General features: G+C 35.0%; 1 protein-coding gene across 1 annotated transcript in view; it reads left to right on the forward strand.

The window, feature by feature from the left end:
- LOC120355686 (nuclear pore complex protein Nup107-like) overlaps positions 1-6,957 on the forward strand; it is a gene marked incomplete at both ends in the record, with an annotated part of 29,631 nt that extends 22,674 nt beyond the window's left edge. The window contains 5 exon segments of the mRNA XM_039444312.1: positions 5,055-5,195; positions 6,466-6,475; positions 6,478-6,498; positions 6,501-6,640; positions 6,858-6,957. Of these exon segments, the coding sequence (XP_039300246.1) occupies positions 5,055-5,195; positions 6,466-6,475; positions 6,478-6,498; positions 6,501-6,640; positions 6,858-6,957 (412 nt within the window).
- Positions 6,958-7,639: the final 682 nt, after the last annotated feature.

The raw sequence follows: 7,639 nt of genomic DNA on the forward strand, positions 1-7,639 counted from the left end.
AAAATAAAAATACTTGGACAATTTCCTGATATTCAGATTACCTCAGATTTGCTAGAGCTATGACCTTCCACTTTTGCTTTTGGAAGTGCTTAATAAACAATTATTCTCATATATAATATATATATATATATAATATATATATATAGTGTTTATTTTTCTGTGTGGCGAAAAATAGCGTTCGCACCACGGGCAAAAATGTTTTTCCGGCTCTCAATCTTTTCTAGTCCTCGGCCTAGAAAAGTCCCATTTTCGGCCCTAGGTGCGAAATAATACTATTGCATCTAGGGCGGAAAGTATGGTATGGTGCAACTCAATTTCAAAAGAAGACACTATCAATTTCACTACCTTAGGTTTGTACGTGTACAGCAACGTTAGTAGACAGAAGGTTGATCACTCACAGGTCTAAGATTCAAAGTGGTGGGATGAACGCCAGCGTGACGTCACGTGTAGTAAAGAAGTGATAGAGTAACCACACTGAGCATACAGTTTATTTACTGTAGCTTCAAATACATCGTCGTTTAATCCCCTTAAGATTGACCTATAACTTTAAAACTCTCTGTACTTATAGCGAATGAATCACCGATTCTAATGATTTGTTAAATATTTTAAGTTCTTTCAACTTGTATGAATAAAATGAAGTTGAAAGTTTTTCAAGAATCAAAAAACGTGACATGAAAAAGTTAATAATCTGGAAAAGCGTTAGTAGACAACGTTATAATATTTTTCAGAATAACCCATAAACTATCTTGATAAACCAATGCATTGCAATAAACCGATCCCGATAAATCCGATGAATTTCAATCATATAAATGCACTGAACACATGCTGGTATCGAGCACATGTTCTACGAATATCAAAATATCGCATTCTTGAATTTCACAAGCTGACGTATAGCCAAACTATAAAATATAAATACAACCTATAAGATGAAGAAACCTCAAGGGTTCGAAAAGGTAAGTTAAAAAGTTAGGTTTTTTCTTTTCAATGGCAAAATGGTTGTATTATTCAAATATTTTGATAGTTATTGTAAAGCAGAAACAGAAAGTTTGCACGTCAGAACAAGTTTATGTTAAATAATTTGACTAAACGTCACCTTATGATTTTCAAGAATGCTATATTTTGCCTACCCTGTTCTACATCGTACCATAGAGAAACGATAGCATAGAATACGATAGAAACGATAGTATAGGGCGTTTATGTCGCAGCTTTTACTGTTATCCCAAGCTGATAGTTCACATAGTTCTTTCCTATGCAGCTGTGTGACGCTGGTAGTCTCTCAAATTGTGCCGTTCATACACTATCACCCCAACAAAACAGTGAAAATTGACAGTAATCGGCCTGAGATAACAGTAAAAGTTGCGACATAAATTCCCTATACCATGGGATATCTACTTACGCTATTGTTTCTCTATGATCGTAAGATACGGTTGCAGTTCCCTCACTCCAATTGCATGTCAACTTAGATACTATAGATGAGTGACCAACCTTCTGTCTACTAACTGTGCTAACAAACTTATCAACGTGTGAATCGGTAATCATTAATGAATGGAAGAATATATTCCGTCAAGAATGTACAAACAAGGAACAAATCAATATCGGTGACTGTTTTGTTCATTGTTTCGATTGTTTGTTTGTTTTTAATATCTTCCCAGAGACTCTTAACAGAGTATGAGAATTGTCAAAAAAAAAATGCTTGAAAACATTACTTTCAATAAGAAAAAATACACATGACACATACTCATATACATACATACATACACATACACACACATACAAACATATCAACACACAAAGGGCCCCTCCCTAAACATATATTCCTGTGTGGTATAAAATACACCTTCCATCAATAACTCTTTTAACTTCTTTCCGAATAAATTGAGATCTTCAACGTTTTTCATATCATGAAGCTTTCTAAAAAATTTAAGACCCATATATGTTGGCTTCTTTTCAAAAAGAGCTGTCCTATGGTACATGGAAGCAAAGTCTCCTCTATTTCTGGTTTGATACCTGTGGGAATCACTATTTCTAGCCGAAGCCTTATTTCTCCTGAAGTACATAATCACCTCATAAATGTAAAGAGAGGGAACGGTGATAATGCCTAGCTCCTTGAAATGATTCCTGCAAGATTCGAGAGGCATAATTCCTTTTATTGACCGTATAGCTTTTTTCTGCAGCCTGAAAACTCTCTCCAAATTCTGACAGGACCCACCCCAAACAACAATGGCATAGCGAATATGTGACATAATTAGGGAATGGAAGACTGCCATTGTCAGTTTGGAATCATTTAACCTTCTAATCTGTCTGAGTGCAAAAACACCTGAGGAGATTCTATTACAAAGCTGATCAATATAGTAATCCCATGATAATACTGGTCTAAAGCTACCCCTAGGAACTTAACAAAAAGAGGCTTGTCAACATTTGTATTATTTACTTGGACATTAATATTATGTGTTGGCCTAGAGTTATTCTTATGTCTAAACTGTAAGTATTGTGATTTTGATTCATTTATTCCAAGCTTAAGTTGTTGAAGGTATTGGGCTATGGCATTTATGTTTAAAAAAGTGTCAATTTCTAAAACATTCACATCTTGTGATCCACAAATGTAGGAAGTGTCGTCAGCATATAATAGAACTCTACCCTGTGATATAACCTGTGGTATGTCATTCACATACAAAAGAAACAACAATGGTCCAAGGATACTTCCTTGAGGGACACCTGCATTTACTGATAGACTATTCGATAAATGTTTTATCAACTGCCCATCTTCCACCCTTGAAATCTCAACAACTTGAGACCTATTCAGGAGATAGGACCTGAACCACTCTAGCTCAATACCTCTCACACCCACTTTCTCCAACTTCTTCATCAAGATTTCATGGTCCACACAGTCAAAAGTTTTGCTTAAATCCAGGAAAACTCCTACAGTCTTTTTCCCCATGTCCATCATGTCAATTATGTCCTCAAACATAGATGCAATTGCCGTCTTCGTGGATTTATCCTTCTGAAAACCATGCTGCTCCTGCGCCAATATTCCATTCTGCATAAGATGCTCAACAAGACGAATTAACATGCATTTTTCAAACACCTTGCCAACAGAATTTCCTAAAGTGATCGGTCTAAAATTGTTTGCCTCATTTTTTGTCACCACCCTTGTGGATAGGTACTATTTTTGCCTCCTTCAATTTATTGGGGAACACACCATTCTTTAGTGACTCATTAACTAGATAAGTGAGTGGAGTTAATAAGTTCTCCTTACAATACTTGATTACCATTGTCGACATTCCATCCAGACCGGTAGACATTTTTCCCTTCAAACCAATCACAATCCTATCCACCTCTTCTTCTGAAAAAGGAGCAGCTATAAACCTGTTAATTGGGAGAAGAGTTTTTGTTCACTCGATGAGAGTTATCTATTCATGTACGTTACAATATATTCTGGCTTATTTAGCTAGTCTAGCTGTCAACGAATTTTACAAAGTTTGAAAAATTATTGACCGAGCGAAGTGAGTTCTAAGATTCAAGTCGACAGTTTTGCATTTCGCTTAAATGTTTAAATGTTTAATATCGGGGACCGAGCTTTGCTCTGGAGTACAAAAGCATAAAAATTATTACGAAAGAAGAAATTATAATAACATTCATACAGAAATTTTTTATCTAATCACAGTAAATTGAGATTAATTCCCAAAGGATAGCAAAAATTTCCCTCACAAAGGCCCAGTTGCACAAAAGCCGGTTAAATTTTAATCCTGATTAACTTCACGTGAACCAAATCAGAGAAGACCATTTCAAAAAGATGGATCTACTGAAATTAATCAGGATTGAAAATAACCAGCTTTTTTGCAACCGGCACTAAGTACCTGATTGAACGATTACAAAAGTTCAACAGCTGAGTCATAATTTTGACACAGTCCCACACACATGAACTCGCTCACACACTTCCATCACCAACAGACGACGAAATAATTATTTTCAGTTGTTTTTCCAAGGATGAATAATGATTATCCTTTTTAATGTCCTTCAGCGAGTTTTCCCAGGGATGAGACCTAGTGCAATCGAATCTTTATATTATAAACCCACTATGTTCTGAATTTCGTGAGAATCCTTAGAGCCGTTTTCGTGATCCGGTGAAATACAAACATATAAACATCCAAACATCTAAACATATAAACAGAAGTTGCTCTTTTAATAGTATAGGATATGTTGCGCATTTACGGCGAAACGCGGTAATAGATTTTCATGAAATTTGACAGGTATGTTCCTTTTTTAATTGCGCGTCGACGTATATACAAGGTTTTTGGAAATTTTGCATTTCAAGGATAATATAAAAGAAAAAGGAGCCTCCTTCATACGCCAATATTAGAGTAAAAATCAGACTATAGAATTATTCATCATAAATCAGCTGACAAGTGATTACACAGATGTGTGGAGAAGCCAGTCTATTGCTGTATTTCTATAAGGTCTACAGTTTCAATCAGGTACTTGTGGATGAGAATACTGCGTGAGGTCTACTGTTCACAGAACTACTAGTTAATCAGAATGGAGATTGAATGCAATTTGAATATCGATAGTATAATATTGTAATTTAACTACATAAATTGGCGGTGTTTCAACAAATAACTGTTAACTCTCTGAAGAGGATGGAAAATAATATCCTTCCCATCAACACACGACTGGATAATTCCAGATCCCAGTGCACTCACTGGAGCATATTTATTTATTTACAATGCAAATGTCACTAATGTAATAACATTGAAAGATGAAATAATAAGGTAGCCCTTGTGCTATTTTTCTTCCAAATTTATAGGTGACAAAGTCCAAGATAAAGTTAGAATTTCAAGTGTACAGTTTTTATAAAATTTTAGTCCAAAATAAACATTAAAACTATAAATTTTGAATTTAGATGGCTTGAATTTATAAATTAATTAGAAATATTCCACTCAATTACCACTTGTAACGAATAATATTGAGTTATTTAAAAAAATTGGAACCATTGAAGAAACACAAACTTGTGAACCTTAATACTATCGATAATTTTTTTGATTTGTGTGTTTCAGATCCCGGTGGACTCGCTGGAGCTGATAGCGACCCAGAATCAGCTGGAGCCAGGCATGCAGGCTGATGAGTTCTTCATCAACAGTCTACCAGTGAGGGTGTCGGCAGCTGTTAGAGAGTACCTCTGTCATAAGGCTTACCTAGTGAGTGTCCCCAACCTAACTGTATTCTATACTTATTTATAAAGTTGAAAGTATACCTTTAATAAAGTTGAAAAATGGTTACTAGATTTTTTAAAATTTTACACACACACACACACACACACACACAGAGAGAGAGAGAGAGGAGAGAGAGAAGAGAGGAGAGAGAGAGAGAGAGAGAGAGAGCTCAAACAACTCATAATCCATTGACATAAGTAGAAATAACATAATCTTCCAGTTCATTACAACTAATACTAGAGATCCACTCATCAACAATTTTTTATAATGACCAATTCTCTTATTATTGGGGTTTTTATAGTTTCAGGTAATTTGGAGAAAAGTATATTGATTTTATAATGAGATGATGTGCAAGTGATTGGTCCATATGAATAAAACCAGAGCAAATGCTCATGAGCCAGAGCATGGAGCATAAGGTTTTGCTCATGAGCAAAAGGTAGAAGCAAAAGCATTTGCTCATTTTTATATGAATAAGGTTTACTTATACTCCTGAACTCTGGAGCAAATGCTCGCATATTTTAAAGATTTTCATCAGCTGAATCGCTTTGTAGCCTTACTTTGTTTTTATAGCTCACGGAAGCGCTAATATGCAAGTAGGGGCACCGCTTGTGTTTGCGTCGTCTGCTTGTTTCTATTCATGAATAGAGTTTTATGTTAGTTGAGTTCAGAATTTTGAAATAATAGCGTGAAAAAATGTCATCTCTATAATAATCTTCAGCATATTCTTATAATATCAATAGCTTCTTATAATCGTCTACACTCTCATCTTCTTAAATGCCTATTTCCTATTTTGTGATGGCTATCTTTTGTATTTATCCTTTTGTAGGAATAATGGTGATATATATCATGGTTGAATCTAAAAAGAGTTCTATAGTTCTCAACTATTGGTTGTGATCGTATCTGGTATAGTTTCCTCTTCCTCATACGAATTAGTTGAGCCATTTTACTATGAGCAAAAGGTAATAAACTACAGGACTAGACTCACCTTTTTGAAGCATTTGCTTCAAAAGTTGAGCAATGCTCTAGTTTATTCATACAATTTTGAGTATAAGCTTTTACTTTTGAGCAAATGCTCAAACTATTTTTTTAATGAGCATGAGCAAAAGGTTCTGCTCACGTTATTCATAGAAAATGAAGCAAATGCTCCATATTTTAGAAGTATAAGCAAATGCTCAACTTTATTCGTATGGCCCATTGTCTTTATTAAACGAAGAACTTGCATTAATTCTGTAATTGTTTGTTGTGTTGTTTGTAGGACGCGCAAGAAGTTTCGCCGACTGGTTTGAGCGCATCACAACGCCAGACCCGCCAAGCCGGCCAAACTGGGAGACTCCGCCTCATTCACCGAGAAAGTGGCGCACGATCACAAGATGGCGCTCTACAACAAGGAGATGCAGCGCTGGAAGAGGGCCGTCGCGCACCAGACTAAGGTAACAGGTGGCTGCATCAGCATCACCAACTAAAGCTCAAGTTTGTTTTGATTTAGTGTATTAAAGTCCAACATGTACAATGAATCAATATTTTACAATCATAGTGCTACCATTCCCAAACAAAATACTTATAAATTTATTACAGAGTCAATCCAACAAACTTTGACTTTGTCTCTATTAATTTATTTTCTTGATGTTTGTGTATTTTTTGTTGCAGTGCATGAAAGCCCAACTGTATAATGACATAATACAGGGTGTCCCAAATGAAAGTGCCAACTTCGTGAATAAGTTTCTATGGGCCAAAAATAAAGAGAAATGTAATAATTTTTTTTCCTAAAACGCTTCGTTTCACGAGATATCGCCATTTTGTATTTTAATCTTCAATTTCTCCAACCGATCGCTATAAAAATCGGTAGGTATGTTCAAATAGAGAGATGGACTGTAAAAAAATATTCAACACTGTAAAATTCGGAAATTCCAAATGGCAGCCATTTTAACTTTTGATCCAAAATTGCGGAGAACGGTGATAGATAGAGAAATTTACCAAGAACAAATTTTTTTAGGAAATTTGATTTACAATCAGTCAACACCAAAAGAATGAGAATTGGACAAAGCATAACAGAGATACAATGAAATGTGTGTTACGAGGCAGCAAAACATCAATTTGTTGTAAATAGCAAGGAAGCCTACCAGTCAGTATTAACATCAGATTATGATTTTCTTGTGTTTGGATAAAAAGTTTGTACTTTAATTTTGGGACACTCTGTATTTCACAATCACAGTGCTACCATTTCCAAACAAAATACTTATCATTACAGAGTCATCAACAAACTTTGACTTTGTCTCTATAAATTTACTTTTGTGTATTTTTGGTTGCAGTGTATGAAAGCTAAATGTACTGACATCAATATTTTACAATCATAGTGCTACCATTTCCAAAAAAAAAAAAATTATAAATTACAGAGTCAATCCAACAAACTTTGACTTTGTCTCTATAAA

Source organism: Nilaparvata lugens, unplaced genomic scaffold (genome assembly GCF_014356525.2).
Source record: "Nilaparvata lugens isolate BPH unplaced genomic scaffold, ASM1435652v1 scaffold4238, whole genome shotgun sequence".
NCBI classification, from domain to species: domain Eukaryota; kingdom Metazoa; phylum Arthropoda; class Insecta; order Hemiptera; family Delphacidae; genus Nilaparvata; species Nilaparvata lugens.